We start from the raw sequence: 18,795 nt of genomic DNA on the forward strand, positions 1-18,795 counted from the left end.
AATAGATAAGCCACAGAAAATTAATCCTGGGGTAGGTAAGGAAGTGCTTATTTGCCACCCATCCTAGCCCTGCCCTAAATTTAGCCACCCTGAATTCCAGAATGAAAACTGTCCACCAAAGCTTCCCCAGGAGCTGACACTGCACTCTTTGGGGAGTTTGTAATGCAAACAAAGCAACACACTGGCTTTGCAAAAGCACTTTGAACACAGAGCATCTTATCCCGAGGAGCAGCTAAACATTTTGTACCTCGGTATTCAAAGCAGCAGCCAAGCTCAATGGAATTCCCAGCCTCCTATTCCTTGCAGCCACTGACTCTGCTTCCAGCTGTGAATTAACTACTCCCCAACTCTGCACATCCTCCTTTCTCAACCAGCTCCTTTTCTTAGGAAGAGTCACCCTTACTGGCGAGTTCCCTTTCAGCATCAATCTTTCACACCAGTCCCATTTTTAGCTACAGCTTCCCCTGCTGTTCATGGGCATGACTGTAGGAAAAGAAAAAACCACAACAAAAACCAACAAACGCAGATAAACAAGAAAACCCAAATGAAAAGCTCATACACTTTTATATTTTGTGCACAGCCCTGCAGAGGAAGACCCACCGACCTACATGAAAGGAAACAACACAACAGACATCCCTGAAACAGACCAGCAACATACTACATGTTAACAACCCGCAGGAAAAGCAGTAAATGAAACTACAAAAACCCCACCCACCCCACTGTCACCAAGTGGGGTGGCCAAGGGTAGGCACCAGTGACACAGCTTAGAACCTCGCTTAAGCACAGGTCTCTCAAGGCAAAGTTTTTAAGGCCAAACGTGACCTTGTGATAAGCTAATACACGAAAAAAAAAAAAAAAAAGGCTTGCACGCTGCTCGCTGCCCCTCATTTGAATTTGTCAGCCGAGCTGGCTGAAATAGCTGCTAACTTCTCCAACACACCCGTGGGTACATCGCAAACAGCGGGAATGGGTGGGAAAAGGGAGGTGGAAAGGGGAGAGGCACGGACACAACACGCCGCAAACATTTGGGTTTTGTTTAGTACCCTTACTATATTTACACACCTACTTAGTACATTTATTTCGGTCTTTGCCGCAGCAAAGGCAGCTGGAGGGTTCCCAAACCGAGCCCTCTCAGCCCTTTTGCATCCCGCGGGACGCTCCCACAGGAATCCCGGGAGCACCGGGAACCCCGACCCGGGGCTGTCCTCCCGCGGAGGCGCCTGCCGTCGGAAAACAACCCCACAAACATGCTGTCGTCGCCAATGTTTATAGGAACGAAACTAAACAAGCGACCGGGGCAGTTCCCCGGCGGGGCGGGGGTGCGGCCGCTCCGCCTACTCCCACAGCCCGGCCCCCGGCCGCGCCGGCCCCGGTCGCCCCCCGGCCGCGACGGGCACTCACCGAGGAGCAGCCGCGGCGCTCACATCCCGGTCGGGAGCAGCCCGGCGCTCCTCACATCCAGGACCCGCGGCCGCCGCTGCCCCGGAAGCGCTGTGGAAACACTGGCGGGTCACGGGGCGGCAGCGGGCCGAACCACCGCGCGTGTGGCGGGGGGGTGGAGCGAACCATTCGGTGACGGGGGGGAAAGCGGCCGCGGAGATGAACCATTGCGGAGGGGCCGCGAGGGCTGTACCACTGCGGGGCCGCGGGAGGACGGGGCCGCAGCGCTCGGTACCCGTGGGCAGCGCCGCTCCCGCTCCGGCCCCTCCCGGTTGCTCCGTGGAAACAGGGTTGGCAGGGGTGGCCGACATCCCTCCGCCGGTGTGTCCGAGCTTTGTGGGAGGAAAGCGGGACGCCAAGGCCGCCGTGCTGCGAGGCCGGCGCGGGGCTGCGCTCGCGGGATGCTCCGCTCCCTCTGGCGCTGTCTCTCGGGGCCGGGAGCATCCTGGCGCAGTCCGGTCCGCCCCGTGCGGTCCGCGAGGACACGGATCAGTGCTAAATACCTCTCGCAGACCGCCGTGGTATTTTCCCCCTCTAACTACTCGCGGCTGGGCCCGACCCAAATGTTCCCGTGGCGCTGGGTGAGCGCACGCACGTAGAGGAGGAAGAGCTGGTTTCGCGCTGTTCCATCAGCCGTGGGGCTCTGCCCGGGCTGTCCTCGGCAAGGGGGCGCAGCCCAGGCTCTGCTTGCAGGCGGACGTGACCCAGAGCTAACGTGCGTGTCCTCGCAGACACTCGGGGTATTGTCAGGAATCAGACGGAGGCCGGGGAGAAAACAAGGTCCTTTTCCAGAGAACATAGACAGAGCGAAACCTGCGCCAGCCGTGCTGCAGCCTTGCCCGCTCGAGGCCTGAAAGAGGGACAAAGCGGGAGGGAATAGGGCGAAAGCCCTGGTGATCCCCCAGCCTGTGTGCACACACTGTCTCGTGTTGGAAAAGGCAAGATCTGCGTGCAGGGAGGCGACTTCTTACTTGCTCGTTAGTTCAGGCGGGGTTTGCCAGCCTCCAGGGTAAGACTGGGGGCACGTTCCCCCGTTTGGATCCCTCCTCGAGTCCATGGGCGCAGCGCAGCGGCACTAGCACGGCACCGAGGTGGGCACGGAGGGCATCCCGTGACGCTCTCCTGCTATCCGCGAATGCACTTCCCTGTCACTGCACACATCGTGGCTCTGGCACCGCCGCGGGGACTGAAAGCCAGCTGGGAACAAAGGGAAGAGCTACAGGACTGGGATAAGCGGGAGCTTTCCCCGGGACAGCACCGGCCGTGTCAGCAGGACATTTCATCCCAGAGATTAGGAGCTGAGCCACGAACTCGTTTGGAGCTGGAGGGGAGAGGGGGCTGAAGGCAAACCCACCAGCGCTATAGCGAAGCCCCTGGGCCCAGGGGCTTGCCAGGGCAATAGTAACTCTCCATTCTGGGAGCCGGGCGGTCTCGCCGTTCCTTTACGCACTAGGACGATGGCACCTCCGGAGCCCGGTGCGCCCCTCGCTCGGACTGCAGGCGAGCGCTTCGCCCGCCGCAGCAGCGCATCCTGTGCTCGCCGTGCGCTCAGCTGGCTCCGCGCCGGCCCTGCTCCATGCTGGATGGCTTAACACAGCGGTCAGGGAGGTCCCAGCAATACCCAGAGCTTGGCTGTGCCGTCAGCCAGCTGTGCAAGCACCACTTCAGAACACACTCCTTCCTTGTGCGCTCACAGTCAGGAGAAGGAGTGAAGGATGTCTTTAAAACCTGGAATGTATAGTATTGCCTGGAAGAAGAGGGACTTGGTGGAGCACAGGAACCAACAGCACGTGTGTCTTGTACCCTGTAGAGTAGCTGGCAGAAGCACTAGTGCTGGCAGGGAGGTGTCAGGGCAGTTACTCCCCACAAAAATACCTATTTTTTTTTTAAGAGTGTTTTCCATGGCTGTGCCTTTTTTTGTGTTGACTCACGCCCGGAGGGTGGAGGGGTCGATGTGCTCCACGGACGATTCCAATAGAATCCAGGCACCAGCCCTGTGCTGGGGAAGATGTAAAATACGTGACTTTTCCCCTACGGCTGCTGGGTGAAAACAAAAACCCCCCACACAGCATGCACACAAAATGACAACAGAGACAGCCTGTCATTGTGCGGGCTGTCACGCAGAAGAGGGGCTGTTCCCCCATCCCCCCTCCACACCGGCAATGGGAGAGCAGATCCACGGATGACTATTAAAGCCTTCCTGCAAAACACGTAAGGAAATCCTTTCGATGGGGAATTGCCACCAGCTACCAGGGAGGCCGCGCTGGGTTTTGCTTCCAAATCTTGCTCCAGGCTGCAAAACAGCCGTCGGAGCCGGGACAGCTGATGCCGAGGAAGTTTTCAGAAGGGATGCAGAACTCGTGCCTTTTGCCGGATAGCATGCATTATCAGTTTGCCAGGGATGAGGCGTGTGGCTGCTGTTTGGTCAGTGGCCACATCCTCACCCGAAGTGTTTTTCCTTGCTCAACACCTGTATGAATGAACCGGGGGGTCACAACAAACGTGCCCGCTTCCCCGGACGCGCTCTTGGTTTCCGATCTGTCCGAGGAGGGCGTGCGTGTGACTTGGGGCAGACGGGAGCCAGCTGCAGACTCGACGCCTGGCTCCCTGAGTCTCCGAACAAGGCTTTTCCCACCACGGGACAGCGCTGCGCCCATCCATAAAGCTCTGTTTCAGGGGTTTGGCAAATCCTCCTTGAGGTGCACTCAAATTTTCAGCATTCCAGCAGTTTGCTTGGCTGCGGCTGGTAGGGTGATGGGCGGTGGGCGAGCTTGTCCCATGAGAAGGTGAGCGCAGTTTTACTGAGGAGGCACAGAAAACCTCCAAATGCACGTCCCTTTTTGGGGGGGAAGTTGCTGGAAGCTGCGACTTGCAGGACTCGTCTGGGGCCGAGGGACCACCTGCACCCCCTGGCACTGCGAGGGGCACTCGGGTTCGACACGCGCCCAACCCAGCGGAGAACAACGGAAGGAGAAATCATACAAAAAATTGATGTGACACCGTGACATTTGATGTAGAGAAGGGAGAGGGGGCAGTGGCGGGGGCGGCCGGGGACACCCCGACTCTTCCCCCGCCCCCTCGCCCCGTCCCTCCCGCACCGCCTACGTGCGCCCCGACACTGCCCTGATGGCACGGCCCCGGCGGGCCGTACCATGGGCCGGGCTCAGGCGGGGGCGGAAAGGGGACGGAGGGGAAAGAGGGAGACGAGTGGCGGGGCCATTGGGGGTCCAGTGGGGAAGGGTCTTCTCGCGGGCGGCAGGGCACGGGGGCGCCGCCGACGGCCGCCGGCCCTAGGGGGGCGGCGAGAGAGGGGAAGGCGGGGGTCGGCGGGGCGGAGTGAGCGGGAGGCGGGCGGCGGCTCAACAGGTACAAATGGTTCCTCCCCGCAGCAGCAGCGACGTGCAGAAGCGAACGCGCCGCGCCCGCCGCTGTCACCGCCGGGGGGGCGGGGGGGCGTCCGCCCGCCCGGCCCCGCCCAGCCGCGGCCGTCAGTGGGCGGTGGCGGGCCCGCCGTTGGCTGGAGCGGCGCGGGGGCGGGGCTGGCGGGCGGGCGCGCGGCGTCTCCATTGGCTGGAGCGGCGCGGGGGGCGGGGCGAGGGGCCACGGCGCGCGGCGTGGGCCGGGCCGGGCAGAGCGAGAAGTTGGCGGCGGCGGCGGCGGCGGGAGCACAGGTGAGCGGCGGCCGCGCCGGGGAAGGGATCCCCCAGTTCCGGAGCTGCGGGGCGCCGCCGGCCACGGGGCCGCACGGGCCAGCCGCTCCCGGGGGTGGGAGCGCGGAGCTGCAGCCCCACGCGCCGCGGAGCACGGGCACGGCGCGGCTCCCACCTCCCGCACCCCATCCTTCGCTCTGCCCGGTGTCTCCTGTGCTGCAGGCGGGCCCCGCCGCCCCCCGTCACCCTCCAGGAGCAGGTGAGCCACTGACTAACGCACATTGTGCTCTCGGCGACTCCACTGTGCGTGTGACAGCGGCTAACCTGCTCCTCGGACATCACTGTGCGGCCGCCTCGCCTCCTCGGACCCGCGCCTCGAAGCCTCGACGCCCTCCTGCCCTCTCGGCCAGCCAGGTGAGGGGCTCTGGCGTGCCAAGGAGTCGGCTCTCCCATCCTTCACCACTGTCCTGCCTCCCGCACTTCTCCATCCTCGGCTCTGCGGACCCCCATGCGCTGCAGAGAGTGCTCCAGGATCGGCCGCACTTGCACCGGGGAGCGCGGACAGATTCCTGCAGCGGGGCTCGGTGTGTCCGGCGGCAGCGCAGATGGAGGGAACGGGCCTTGTCGGCACGGGGGCGCGAATAGTTGGCAGTGAAGTTGTTCAGGAGGGATGGCGCGTCCCCATCTCTGTTCTCTTGCTCTTCTCCAAAGTAAATAAGTGCTAGCGGACTCCGTACCAAGTTAGAGACGCATCATCCCAGCCGGTGACGTCTTGAGACCCGGTCAGTGACTAACTGGACTGCTATTGCCAAGGGTGTGTTAATAGAAGAAACTCTGCCTAGTATTGCCCTGGATGAGTCACATTTAAGGAGAGACTCTCTAGTCTGTTAAAGGAAAAGCAGAAACGAGCCTCACTTTCCTTTTTTGTTGCTAAATTTTTTTTTTCCATGCCACCCCTCACCTTTGCTCACTGTTTTCATCTTGTGGCAGGGCTCTAATGACCCCCCGGCCCTGGCTGGGCATTTGCAGAGCTGCCTTGCCCGATGTGTTGTGATGGCACGCAGGGGACTCTGACTTCATGGCCCTGAGGAACAGGAAGGCAAGCCAGGCAGGGACTTTTCCAGCCACCTAGGGTGGCTGTCACTAAAAACAGAGGAAGTGACAAAGCAGATGGCGTCTCCTACAAACTTATCTCTTGTGATTTTTCGGCTGGTGAAGAAGCTGGGTAGTTGAAAAATGTATTTTCTGAAAAGCAGCACAGCTTCATTGTCAGCTGAAGCTCCTAATAACCAGCTAGGATTCACTGCAGCTGCTGAAGTTCCCTGAAAGGGCTCAGGTATTCCCACCACTCCTGGGGCTGCTGTCATGTAGTCCTGGGCTCTTGTAAAGGGTTGATCTCAAATAATTGCCAGTGCTCTGGTCAATAAGTAGTTAATTGCACGAAAGGCAGAGCAAGGTCCTTTGTTGGTAAGGTGTCTCTCTGAGAAATTTTGCCTGTCCCTATCTTGCCTTGATGCTCTTGTCATTTCTGCCTCTGGGTCCCAGAGGAACATCTACTCTTCTCAAGAAAACTCAGCTCCCTCTGTGCTCTGTGTTTCCGTAGTACTAAAACAACCTGTGAGGATGGGAAAACCAACTGAATTTACCCAAGATGCTTTCATGTTTGTTCAGAAGTGAGTGGGCCTTTTTTTTTAGGGGGGGGGGGGGCAGGGTTGGGGAGTAGACAAATTCTTAGCTGTCTCAGCCCCAGATTGCTTTTTTCTTCCCTAGCTGCACCTACAGCATCTTCCCACTGCTGATCCCTAGCAGGCAGGAGCACAGTGTAACCATGCGGAGAGAGGGAGGGAGGGAAACCTGGTGCAGAATCCATCCGTGGATGAGTGTGTCTGAGAGCTGAAACTGAAGGCCACAGTCCCCTGCCACCCCATTTTATAGTGACCGTGCATGTAACAAACCTGTACCTGAAAATGAAGGTGCTTTGTTTCTCTTTGAATAAACAGCCCTGCATTTGGGACTGTGCTGGCTGATGACTTACCCTTGGGAGATGCCGCTGGCAGAAGCAGCTCTGCAGGTCGCCTGGCAAGACCTGTCCCATTTCCCATGAGCAGCGCTACGGTATGAATGCTTCCAACTTACTGCTACTAATGGAACCATCCTGTTCAGCTCCAGTATGCATAAGGAAGGGGTTGAAGTAAAGTTTGGTTTAGCCCTTTTTGTGTGTGTCTCCAGTAAGTGGGGGGAGCATCCAGCTCAATTCTTGTTTTTAACATTCTTCTGGCATGATTCAAAACTAACCTGCTGTGCTGTCACCTCAAATCTTCAATAAATGTGCAAAACCAGTGTTTGAGTGCTGCTTACTGTAATCCAGGGCATCAGACCAGGTGAAGAGGAAAGCTGTGCCTTCTCAGTGATGTGTCTGATTGCACTGCATGTCTGGTTCTTCTCATCTCTTATTTTGCCTCTGTGGCCAGTGAAGGTGGCTTGAAAAGGAGAGCAGAAGGGTGCGACATGATTGTCCTTCAAGCAGAAAACCCAACATGGGCCCTTCTGTCCTGGCCTAGCTGCAGGGTGCTCCTGAGCAATGAGAAAATACACCAGGGCTGTGATGCCCCTTGATTTTCAGTAGCTAATGAACAGATTTGTAAGATGGTACTTAGCTTGGTTAGAAGAGTAGCCATGTGCTTTCGCTCAGAACTGTGAGAATATTGGTGAGAGGCAGGGGAATGCCTTACAGGAGGGGAGGATGCTGAATTTCAGGCCTGTTGAGCTGAAGGGACTCTCTGTGCTCCTCAAAGATTTTGTTCTTGTTTTAGCTCTTCATGGAAGGAAGGGAACAGAACAGGCCTTACCCTTCAAGCACCATGCTAAGAAGCGCCTGTTATGTTCTGTCCATAACACATCCCAGTGTCAGGTGAGCCTCACTGAAGGAGCAAGCTGCCCTATGAGGAATAGAAGGAGCACATGAATTGTTTAAGAGGAAGTCAGTTAGTTAAATGCAAGCAGGGACTTATATAATACATCCTAAAAAAAATTCTGCTGGCAGGAGGTTCCATTGGGAGAGAAACTTGCTCATCCATAAACAAGAAAATTTCCCAGCCTCCCCTAGTGCTTTATGACTTTTTTTTTTTTTTCAGGGCAAGGTAGAACGCAGTCAGTCTGCACTCTGAGATTGAGAAAGAAAAATCATTTCTGCATGGACAATGATCTCTGCATGGACATACACGCCAGTTCAAACAGATCTTCATCTACAATGAACTATGCTGGTAGAAGCTGTGCAGCCAAGAGCAAGCAGCAGAGCATCTGTACACCACTTGGGGATCAAAACTAACAGGCATTTTCTCCTCCAGACGTTCACACCTTTCCTTATGTAACTGGTGCTGAAGTGTGTGCTTTAAAAGCTGCTTGCCAAATCCAGTGGCTGGGAGGCAGCACAAATGCTTCTAGCACTCTAGATGAAATTGGGGGGGGGGGGGGGGGGGAAGGAATCCAAACTCAGACACCCAGGAACTTGTACAAATACATAACTGCAACTTGGGGATGGTTCAAGTATCTGCAGCAGTGTTGCCCTGAAGAAACTGCACTGGGCTGGGGCAGTACTGGCACCCAGACCACCATCTGATGAGGATGGTGAGGAGCTGACAGTCCAAGATAGAGGGGTGAGGAGGTGGGGGCCATTTTTCTTACACAATATTAAAAACAAACAAACAAAACCAAACTAAAATAAAATCAGGTAGTACAGCCAGGAAAAGGGTGCCAGGGAGGCTGGAGGTGCCTGAAATACTTTTCTGAATGGTGCCTTGTGCTGACAGAACCCGCAGAATTATTAAAAAACAAACTAACAAACCAACAAAAAAGCAGGGCTGCTTACCAGGTACAGGTACTGCTTAACAGGTACATCCTTCGCTTTGTGATTTTTGGGTGGCACTGGAGCTAGCCAGGAGAAGCACGTGAAGAGAGAAGCTCTGAAGTCCGTTCCCGCCCACTCTAGGGAAGGAAGAAGCTTCCCACAGCGTTCGAGGGACATGGGGACACAGGTCCCTGCGCAGCCAGGCACAGCATCCTCGAGCCACCCTGCACGCTTGGATCCCTGCCTTGCCCGCGAGCCAGTTGTTCCCTCTCCAGAACGCGCCGTACACAGGGCTTTTGGTTTGTTTTTAAGGGAGAAAACAATTTATTTGCTTTGTTTTAATCTTATAACAATGGGTAATGCTAATTTCTTCCTACCACTCTGTAGTGGCCTAGAAAAGGACAGCATCATCTCCACTGTAGCAAGAAGGCTTGTCCCAGGGCATAAAATTTTAATTAGGAACAATCACGCAGCCTTGAAATGGGAATTGTGAGCAGCAAAAAAAGTCAAACCATCAATAAAATATTCAATGGCAGAAATGTATTATTGACACAGACTTCAGAGCAGATAAAAGCAGGGAGGCGGGGGAGCGGGTATTGAGCCTTGCTGTGTTAAATAACAGGCGGGGACCTGCGCGCTCGCCCGGCCAGCGTGGGCCCCCCGAGCCCGCAGGAATATAGGTCACCCTGGGCTGGGGAGCTCCAGAGGTAACACACGAGTTTGATTACCAGCCCTGCACCACAGCAGGGACAGAGGTGTTATAATCAAAGTAATTTATTACCTCGCGAAACGCTGCTGGCCTAGGCAGCGGCTGGGTGATGGCTTGCAAGACACAAAATGAAGAAAATATGTGAAAAGCCGCAGTCTTGAGCTGAAAACAGCCCGTGGTCGCGGCACTCTCGCTAACCCCAAGGCTGGTTATCAGACCTCAGTGGAGGACACAGTCGAGGCACTCTGTCTCCCATCCATGCAACAGTTCCAAATCCCGCATACCAGCCAAGGGGCACCAGCTGAAGGGCCAAATCTGCTGTGATATATTTTAAATCCTTATTTTCCACACCCTCCCACACCTGCCTCCAGGAAAGGCTGGTGCTGTTTTGGCCTGTGCAACTATGACTGAGCCTGCAAAACCAATAAATAATATATAATCGTAACGGGGGGGGGGGGGGGGGGGGGGGGGGGTGGTGGTGAAATCCCCCGCAGACATTCAAATTAATTTTCTGCCTCCATTTGGAAGTAATACAAGTGAAGACCCTTTGCTTTTTATTCCTGTTTATTTTGCAGAAGGCAAGGCTACAAATGTAGCCCCCAAAATGAAATAACCAGTTTTAAACTTGCAGAAGTAATTTTTTTGGGATATGCAGAGGATATCCCATAATATACTGAAACCCAGCCATGTCCAAGGCAAGTGGGTTTTCTAAACCTGCTTTCCCTCCCCCAGGCAGCACTGAAATACTCTTTACAATGTCCATCACCTACTTCTTAGCAAGGCAGAATCTTTAAAAGCAAGAATAAAAAACCCCAAAAAAGCACACAAAGCCCACAAAGCAAACAAGCAGGGGAGAAACTAAATGCAGCTGCATGGAACAAACATGTTTTTAACTAATTTTCCTTGAGACACATGATATAAGGAGGAGGGTGAGGAGGAGCCTGAAAAACAACCCACCCAAAATACCCCAAAAGCCCCAATTCAAAAAAGGCAACTTTGAAACTGCATCTCCCCACTGTGGCAGCTCTCCAGTCATAACCTAAGACACAGCAGTACCAGTGGATCTCCCAACAAAGCAAACTTGAATCCTTTAATATTACTTGATCAGCCTGCTGGGCTGTGGTGGCACCTTGAAAATCAGCTTTGAGAGGGGAAGATGTCCCCGGGGACCGGAGCCCAGTAGAAGCTCAGGGGAGACGGTGATGGACAGCAAGAGCTGTCATTCCTGGCTGCTGTTATCCAGGTGCAGACAAAGGGGCTTGGAGGCAAATGGGAAATTTCCCCTTATCTGCTCCTGTCTGCAGGTGAACGCCACCCCCTTTGCCTCCTGTCCTAAAATGCTCTGAGCTGCTGCTGTGCATTATTAAAATGTTGCCATGTTTCATCCCAGAGATGGCCGCAACTCACCGGAGACAAGCTGCATCCGCTGGCTGTTAAGTGCTTCATGATTAACCAAAAAAAAAAAAAAAAAAAAAAACGGGCAGAAAAGAGCACTGTGTGCATAAGATTCAGTTGGTAATAAAATACTCACAGCCTTAATTCAACAAATAGAAAGAGATGGCTTGGAAATGGAAGAGGCAGCTGTGGGGTACGCAAACCGCTCGGATGCGTCCTTTTAGCACTGAAGCAGGTGCTGGCAGGGATGGCTCACCCCAGCCACAACACCACACTCACAACTCACTTTGCTCAAATCCTTTCCCAAAGATTTATTGAAAATGGGATCTGCGGCGCACGGGATTTACATTCACACGGGGGAAGCAGAGTTTTACGGTAATGCTGTGCCCAAGTCACATTTTTCACATACAACATGTTGAAAACAGGCTCAGGGATCTCCCAGACAAACTCATTTCCCTCCCCCCCCCCCCCCAAACACTTTGGTTTTGCAATTAAAACACAAGGTGACCCACCAGGACAGATGGACAAAATGGTAACTACTGGCCATCAAGTTAAAAAAAAAAAAAAAAAATCAGGGAAATGTCACCAAGAGTATTTTTGTCCTGTTCCCCACTCACACCACCACCACCACCGGGGAAGGGCTCATTCTGCAATTTTTTACTTTAGAAAGAAGTTGAAAGATTAAATGAATTTAAGAAAAACAACCTTCCACTGTGTGCTTCCTTGAAGCATGGTCTGTGGCACCATTGAAAGTGAGTTTCTCCTACAGATTTCTTATAATATACATAAAAAAAGAGGAGCCAGAACTTTGTCTTAAAGCTGCTTTTGGGCCTCCCCTGCCACCAGTGAAGAGGCTGTTTGTTATGGCCCCATTTGCTGTGATGAGTTGGTGTAAAATCTGTTAACTTGCTCCATCCAGGTGAGCCTCCATGCAGGTCTCCACTGCAGCTTTGCTCTCCTAGTCAAAGGAACAAAGACTTTTTCAAATGCACGATGGGTCTTTTGAGGAGGCTATGCAGAATGAGTGCACCGCTGTTTTCTGTTCAATATAGAAACTGCTTAAAAAAAATTAGAAGGGAATCTCTTTCATCCTCAGGGGACAAAGGTTGCTTTGTGTTGTCAGTCTCTAGTTTTACTTTACAGTCTGTAAAAATATTCTGTCTGGCCATACACATCCATTCACAATATAAAGCAGTAAAAAAAATATAAAATATATATATATATGTAGATATATATATATATATATAATATGGGTTTTTTTGTACAATTACACTTTGAAGGCAATTGATCCTCCACTGCCTGGGCCCTTCTACCTCCAGATGCTCTGCCTGGTTGATACAACTGCAAGACAAGAGGAAAAAAAAAATCACTTGAGCAATCCCACCATGGCAGGTGAGCACTTGCAAAAAGGGGAACAGAAAACAGGATGTGTGTGAGCACAAAGCCTGGACTGGGAGATGGGAACGTGGTTGACACAGTGTCCTGAAGGATGTGGGTGGGTGTATCAGGCTGTGAGGAGGATGGCAGTAGGGTTTTACTGAGGCAAAGGTGACATGGGTGGGAGTAGGATGCCAGGATGGAGGCAGCATCACCAGAGAGCAGGTAGGCGTCCCTACCACAGCTCTCTTTTGCTGCACCCAGAAACAGACACAATGTGACAAAATAGTAATAGGAAAAGGGTTTGGGGATGAACTGGTCACTAAGATGGAGCAAAACTAGCTCCTGTAAAAGACAGGAGACAAGTTCTCCCTGTCCTAACTGAGCAAGGTCTTAACCCTGGGGAATACAGAGTGGCAGGAGAAGGGATGAGAACCATCCTCCACAGCTCCTGGCAGGGCAGAGAATGTGTGAGCCCCTGGCAGCAGAGCAGAGACTGCTGGAGTGTGAGCTTTGCGCTTCCTAATGGCATCTATAAATAGCTCTGGCCTCCCACCACCAGCACACGCTTGCTCTCTGCAGCCCATTTTGGGCAGCAAAAGCCTCTCCCCTCTTTCCACCCATCCTCTGCAGACTGGCTCATGCTCCCAGGGCCCCACTGGGACATACGCACCCTCGGGGTTCAGGCTGGACACCAGGGGCTCCGGCAGGGTTCTGGGATGGCTGAGGAGCTGCTTGCTGCTGACCTGAGGAGGCAAGTCGGTACCAGCGGTGGGAGAAAAACCTACAGGACGGGGAAAAACATCTGGCTGAGGCAGGGCTGGAGCCTCCCATGCTCGCTGGGCACAGCCACTGCAGTGTCGCAGGGCAGTCATGTCACCCACTCTTGGTGCTCTGGAGGAGAAATGACCAGGTCCCTTTCCATGAGAACCCCCCGCCACCTTCTTTCATGACTATGAGGATGCAGACAAGGCCCTGGGCACCACCCTTCCCTCACCAAACACAGAAAGGTCATTTGGGGCCAGAGCATGTCCCCACCAGCCCACAGCCCCCAGGGACTGACGCTGGCCTTCATCCACCTGCCCTTTGCTGCATCCGCTGTGGTGACATGAGCAAGGCTGCAAATGAAACCTCCCTGCAGCTACCTCAGCCCCAAAAGCAGCAATGCAGAATCCAGCTCCTGTGCATGTCTACAAGCAGCCCCCAGGCTTCAAAGGGGAGGAGGAAGGAGCCCCAGAGGTGACAAATCTCTGAAACCCCCTGGAGTGGTGAGCGACTGCCATGTCAGCACACAAACCCCCACCTGCCTAAGCTCAGTGCCCAGGGGAGAACCGGTCGGCTTTGGGGCTGACCCCTGGGAGAAGGAGGCAGGGAGCAGGCAGGGGTCCCGCGGAGCAGCCCCCTGGCCGAGCCAGCGGCAGCGTGCTGACCTCCGTTTCTCCGGTAGGCTGGCAGCTCGCACGGGCTCGGCTCCGGCTGGGCGTCCTCCTCGGACCTGGCCTGCAGGACGGTCACCGTGGCCCCTGTCTGCTGAATAAACTGCTGCAAATTACACTGCCTCAGCTCCTTATTTAACTCCTCCAGCTCTTGGGTCTGAGCCTGCAAAACACACACCGAGGGGGGGACAGGGTGAGCCACATGTTCCCCCCCCCTGTGCCCCAAGCCAGCTGGCAATCATCCCCTGGGGCAGCTCCCGGCAGCTCACCCTGCCAGGGCCAGCAGAGGGGACCTCAGGGGTACTGTGGCTCAGCTGCCCCTCTCTGAGGGCCTGCAGGAAGGGAGGTGCCCAGGCAACCGGGACGAGGAAGGCGTTAGCTTGGAACAGCCCTACTTTGCTGCATCTCCACAAGAGGGTGCGAGCAGCCATCAAACGGCGGCCAAGCCGTGCCGGGAGATGCCAAAGGCAAACGCGATACTCAAGGAAATACGCTGAAAGCATGGACAGCCTGGGGAAGGCTTGGCTGGATAAAAGCTTCCTCGTTTTGCTCCACCAAAGGGGGCACGGTGGGTGGAAGGCGGGAGTCACGCAGACCCTTGACCCCTGATGCTGGGAGGCTGCAAAAGGTGGGGGGGAGGCATCACAGCTCATCCCCAGAGCTTCCATCTCCACACTGTGCAGCCCCCCACCATGAGCTGAGGGGACATCACAGCTTGTCCCCAGAGGTGCCATCTCTACGCTGTGCAGCCCACCACCATAAGCCCAAGCCCTGCACAGTCAGAAGACTTCATGCACAGGCACCATGGGGACCTGTGCTATCCCCTTTGTGACGCCTTCATCCAAGACAACATCGACCCTTGTGCCAATGCCACCAACCCCACACATGGACCACTTGCTCCAGCACCATTGTCTGTGGTGGAGCAGGGTGATGCTGTGCTCTCAGTGCACCAGTCAGGAGAAGCATTAACCCAGATGCAGCTTGTACAGAGAGCAATGGGTGTGGGACCCAGCGCCAGTGGGGCAAGAGTGGTGGTGTCCCTCTGTCAATGATCACTGCTGCTGAGAGCTGTGCACCCAGCCCCAAGTTCAACAGGCAGGTGGAGTAACCAATGCCACTCAAAACAATGGTCTAATGTGTCTGGAAAGCTGGTCTCACCCCCTCCTGAAAGTGTTTCTTACGCATGGGGTGGCTTAACCCAGTCCTATCTACCTGCAGGTTCTTTTCAGCTTCTTCCAGGGCCTTCTCCACACTGGCCAGGTTGCTCTCCAGTTGGGTGCCTTGCTTGACCTTGGCCTCCAGGTCCCTTTTCATTTTGGTGGCCATGTCCTCCAGCTCTATGGGGCTGGGCATAGAGATCTCCTTCCCCCTCTTGGCCCTCTCAGCCATCTCCCATTGGATCTCCTCCTGCAGGGCTTCAGTCCGGACACTCAGCTCATAGATCCTCTGGGTGTACTCCTCCAGGCTGGCCCGAAGACTCCTAACCCGCTCCTGCCTCTCCCGCTCGCACTCCTTTTCCAGCCGGAGCTCACTCTGCCAAAACTCCTCCTCACCCAGCTCTGTCTCATTCCTCCGCACCAGTTGCTCCAGGTAGAGGATCTCATTCTCCTGGCCAGCAAACCGGCTGCGCTCCCAGAGCCGTAGGTCCATTTCTAGGGTGTCCCCGTGGGCCTCCAAGGAATACAGCTGCTCCTGCTGCTGCAGCACTCTCCTAAAAAGCTCCTCCTTGGAGGGCTGGACAACACCACCACTCTCCAAGTCTAGCCCATCCCGAGTTTGGTGCCTCCATCGGCCCACGGTGAACAGGTCACTGGAGCCTGTAGGACCCAGGTTGAAGGTCATGGATTTTTTTGGCTCCCTGGAACGGGGTCCATCTATGCCAGTGAGCCTGGGCTTGATGGGCAAGCTGGCCCGGATGAACGTCCTCTCGGGAGCTTGGGGAGCGCCCTCTGAGGAGGGTCGCTCGGCCATGCTGGGGCCTGTGCGCCGCAGGATGAACTGCACATCGTTGGCATACTGCCCACACTTGGCCAGCGACTCCAAGGGACACTCCAGAGGCAGCAGCTGATGCTCCTTCTCCCGCAGCTTCTGCACCAGCACATAGCGGCCCGTCTGACCTGCCAGGAGGAGGCGAGAGCATCAGACTGGGAAAGCAGAGGCCAGCAGGGGTGTGCTGAGGCTGCTGTCCCACAGGCAGTGATGATGGCATCCCCACCTCCACCCACCCAAAGACTCCTCTTCCCAGGAAGAACCTGCAGATGGGGCATCCCCTAGCAGATGGAGATGGCTCACCAATGGCCCGCGCTAGGGCGATGACCACTTCTTGGCAGGTGGTTTGCTCCGAGACTCCACACACGACCCTCTGGATCCCATCCACCCAGACCTTCAGCTCCATCCCCACGGCTGTCAGGGCTCAGGTGCTCTGGGTCATTGCAGGACAGGCTGCCTGTGGGGAGAAAAGAAACCAGGTTTCCATCCCAAGCCACTAACAAGGAATACAAGAGGCTTTAAAAGCAGTGTCATTAAATCATCATCCCATGGGGTGAATCCTAGACCAAGAAATGATTCACTGCCACCCTGTGCACAGATTGCATTTTTGCTGATGTTTTTAAACACTGACATTCATCTGCAAAGAAAGGGGTTTTTTCCTCATGTCTGGACAGTAGGTCTAAATCTTCCCGTGGTGGGAAATTATGGAGTTTGTGTGCCTGTGTGGTGCCCAAAAGATGCCCAGGTTATTTCTGCTGCAAGCACAGACTTTTAATGGGTTCACTGGACTTTCACTGCAATTTCTCTGAAAATTTGACAGAACGGCACTGAGGGATTTTCTAAACAATGTTGGAAAAGGCAGATGAACTGCTGGCTGCCTGATTTTGCAACGATGTAGAGGGAAGGTGCAGATTATGCACATTTTAATCTTTTCATATTTACATCTATCTCAATTTATCAAAGAGGGATTAAGAAATTAAAATAAAGCCTCTTTCTGAACAAAAGCATGACCAAAGGTAGGGTTTGAGAGGGGTATCCAGGCATAAACACCCATGACAAAGCCCAGGCTCTGATCAACACTGGGGCCCAGCTCAACAGCCATCCAGTGGGTACTACTACCCTAAAACAACACCTGTTAGCCTGGGCACACCCAACTCCTGTCTCTTCCAGCAGCTCAACAACTGCAACCTTCATAAATTTCAAAAATTAAGCACAAATTGTAAAGAGCTCAAGTATTTGATCTTGCAGTGTTTTCAAACACCATGCAAAGACGTATCTATTTTCCTTGCTATAACACTGCCTTCAACAGTGTCAGTCTTGTCTGAAAACCCTGGATGGAGTAACATGCACAGAATTTTCAGAGCTCCATCCAGGGCGTCACAAACTTCTTTCCCAGCCCTCCCTCTGCTCTAGCTATCCCAAGTTAGCAGCCAGGTTGTGAGAAAGACTGACCTTAGGTTACACTTCACTTCTTCATTAGTTTTTGTTGTCTACTTGAGTAATCAAAGGGAGGGCTTGAATGGTCCTGCCTCCAGTGATAAGGAATTTTAATCATGGTATGAGAAAGGCAAGGAGAAACCAGGGAAGACACACTTGGTGAGGACATTCTGCGCAGGTGCTGGGTTCTGTTGGTGCCACCTCCCTGCCCACCTCCAAAACATGGGCACAGAGCAGCCGTCACAAATACCTCAGCGCTGAGCTCATGTTTGCCTTGGCTGAGTGACCGGGGAAAACTGTGGGGCTGAAGGACACCTCGGGTTCAGCCCACCTCCCTGTAAAGTCCCAAACCACTAAAATTTGCAAGATATAAATTGAAAGCCGCATTTTGGAACCACTCCCCAGTCCTGTGTATTCAAGGCTGCCACTGTCCCCAGGCATGGGGCAAAGTCCAAGTGCCACTGCAGCACCACCCAAATCATCCTGAAACCATTGTTGTTCACCACCCCCAAACCACTCCCTCAGCAGCACCCTAACACCAAAACTGGAGTGCAACACATCCCACAGAACACTCCCTGTCCCCCCATCCTCTTCCCTGGCCAGGGATCAAGCTAGTCTCAAATCCGGCTTCTTGTGCCACAAGCCAGTAAGGGGGCCAGGAGCTTAAGAATAAACAAGAAAAATAACTCAGCTTGTCACACCAAAGTCTCACCTTGCTGGCAAAATCCAGTGGCTGCTGAGTGCCGTGGGCTGTGGGAGAGGGATGGCTGCTGGCACACGGGTCCCAGGCACCTGTCCGGGTTCAAACCAGGCACCAACCTCCGGCCCCGCCTTGGCCGGCCTTCCAGACAATCATTTACCAGCAGCCCAGCACACTGCCAAAAAGCTGGGAGAGAGGCAGCCAGCTTTGCTCCTTGTGTAAGAGAAACCCCCCAAAAAGCAGCCAGGGCATAATCCCCAACACATTCTCCAGCATCCAAAAATCCAAAGGATTTTTTTGCTTCCTTAGATCCTTGCAAGCACAGGGGGTCCTTGCTGTAACCTCTGGGGGTTTTGGGAGTTGTCTCCAGCTTGCTGTCAGATACAGAATGTTATCTGTCCCCTTGGAGAGAGCTGGGGTCTGCTCCATTCTCTGCCTGCCCTCCCCCATGCCTTCTGGAGAGGATCAGCTTCCACTCAAAACCAGCCTGGCTGCCCCTCTTCCCCCAGATCCCTGGCCTCACAAGGGAGCTGACAGTATGAAGGCTCATCCTTATCTGAGGGGACCAGCAAATGCTCTCCAAATCCCTCAGTTCCTGCTTGGGAGAGACAACACAGGCTGCACTCAGCATCTCATCTCCAATACTCCACCTTGAGAGCATCTGCCTAGTTAAAAAAAACCACCACCATAAAACCCCATTAGGCAATAAACCTAAAAAACATTCACCTTGCCCCAAGCATCACCTTTCCTGTAACCCACTCAGTTCTTTACCATCACTCAAAACCACAGCAGTCTCATTGCTCCACTTGCAATTA

At 54.3% G+C, this 18,795-nt stretch overlaps 1 protein-coding gene across 1 annotated transcript; it reads right to left on the reverse strand.

Moving 5' to 3' along the window:
- Window positions 1–10,784: 10,784 nt before the first annotated feature.
- LOC134045315 (ras association domain-containing protein 8-like) lies at window positions 10,785–16,249 on the reverse strand. The gene is made up of 5 exons (XM_062495028.1): window positions 16,147–16,249; window positions 15,067–15,971; window positions 13,849–14,017; window positions 13,092–13,202; window positions 10,785–12,382 (listed from the first exon to the last, which is right to left on the reverse strand). Exons 1-5 carry the CDS (start codon window positions 16,247–16,249, stop codon window positions 12,351–12,353), a joined length of 1,320 nt encoding a protein of 439 aa, XP_062351012.1. The 3' UTR covers window positions 10,785–12,350.
- Window positions 16,250–18,795: the final 2,546 nt, after the last annotated feature.

The sequence above is a fragment of the Cinclus cinclus genome, chromosome 6, assembly GCF_963662255.1.
Source record: "Cinclus cinclus chromosome 6, bCinCin1.1, whole genome shotgun sequence".
NCBI classification, from domain to species: domain Eukaryota; kingdom Metazoa; phylum Chordata; class Aves; order Passeriformes; family Cinclidae; genus Cinclus; species Cinclus cinclus.

Bases quoted from the DNA above. Each gene is read 5' to 3' on its own strand.
- LOC134045315 (XM_062495028.1), bottom strand. From the start codon at position 16,249: ATGGAGCTGAAGGTCTGGGTGGATGGGATCCAGAGGGTCGTGTGTGGA. The intron at 13,203-13,848 runs GTCAGCACGCTG...CCCGTCCTGTAG, and splicing joins AGCCTACCGGAGAAACGGAG to GTTTTTCTCCCACCGCTGGT. The intron at 12,383-13,091 runs GTGCGTATGTCC...CTTGTCTTGCAG, and splicing joins GTCCAGCCTGAACCCCGAGG to TTGTATCAACCAGGCAGAGC.